Genomic DNA, 1,093 nt, shown 5'->3' with positions numbered 1-1,093 from the left:
TTTTACTCTGCTAGCCAGGATGATCTCGATCTCCTGACCTTGTGATCCGCCTGGTTTGGCCTCCCAAAGTTCTGGGATTACAGGCGTGAGCCACTGTACCCGGCCTGTAAACTGTTTTATAGAGATGGGGTCTCGCCGAGTTGCCCAGGCTGGTCTTGAACTCCTGGGCTCCAGCGATCCTCCCACCTGGGCCTCCCAGAGAGCTGGGATGACAAACGTGAGCTACTGCGCTTGGCCCCACACATGGTTTCAAGCCCCGGGCAACCACACGGCCAAGTCCAGCAGACACACGGGCAGCTCGTGAGCTCCGCTCAGCATCTCTGGTCTTTCCCCTGGCAGTGTCACCCGCAACTACCTAGACTGGCTCACGTCCATCCCTTGGGGCAAGTACAGCAACGAGAACCTGGACCTGGTGCGGGCACAGGCAGTGCTGGAGGAGGACCACTATGGCATGGAGGACGTCAAGAAACGCATCCTGGTGAGCCCGGTGTCTGGCCTGCTATGGATCTGCATGTGGGCAGTGGGCCCGGGCCCAGGACTCTGTGTGCTGTGGGTGGAGATTTCAAAGGAGCCCCCTGGTGAATTCGTAGGCCTGGGGGTGCTGGTCGGGGGGATCCTGACGGAGGGAGCATCCTGCCCTGCCCCCTGGGGCTCGAGGATTTCCCCGATGGACTGAAATCATGCCTGATAGGCCGAGCATGGTGGGGCTGCTTGTCCCAGCTACTCAGGAGGCTTAGGTGGGAGGATCACTTGAGCCCAGGAAGCTGAGGCTGTGGTGAACTGTGATCGTACCACTGCACATCAGGTTAGGTGACAGAGTGGGACCCCCATCTCTACAAAAAATTTTAAAATTTGGACCGGGCGCCATGGCTCATGCCTGTAATCCCAGCACTGTGGGAGGCTGAGGTGGGCAGATCACAAGGTCAGGAGATTGAGACCATCCTGGCTAACACAGTGAAACCCCATCTCTACTAAAAATACAAAAAATATTAGCTGGGCGTGGTGGCGGGCGCCTGTAGTCCCAGCTACTTGGGAGGCTGAGGCAGGAGAATGGCATGAACCCAGAAGGCGGAGCTTGCAGTGAGCCTAGATC

At 58.0% G+C, this 1,093-nt stretch overlaps 1 protein-coding gene across 5 annotated transcripts in view; it reads left to right on the top strand.

The window, feature by feature from the left end:
• LONP1 (lon peptidase 1, mitochondrial) overlaps positions 1-1,093 on the top strand; it is a 30,680-nt gene that overhangs the window by 20,422 nt on the left and 9,165 nt on the right. For all 5 annotated transcript variants that reach the window (XM_011943499.1, XM_011943497.1, XM_011943496.1 and 2 more), the window contains one exon: positions 340-478. In XM_011943499.1, the coding sequence (XP_011798889.1) occupies positions 340-478 (139 nt within the window). The remainder of the gene's footprint in view (positions 1-339; positions 479-1,093) is intronic.

Source organism: Colobus angolensis, unplaced genomic scaffold (genome assembly GCF_000951035.1).
Source record: "Colobus angolensis palliatus isolate OR3802 unplaced genomic scaffold, Cang.pa_1.0 Scaffold22, whole genome shotgun sequence".
In the NCBI taxonomy this organism is placed as follows: Eukaryota; Metazoa; Chordata; class Mammalia; order Primates; family Cercopithecidae; genus Colobus; species Colobus angolensis.
The sequence above is the reverse complement of the archived record's forward strand: the minus strand, read 5'-3'. Positions and strand labels throughout refer to the sequence as shown.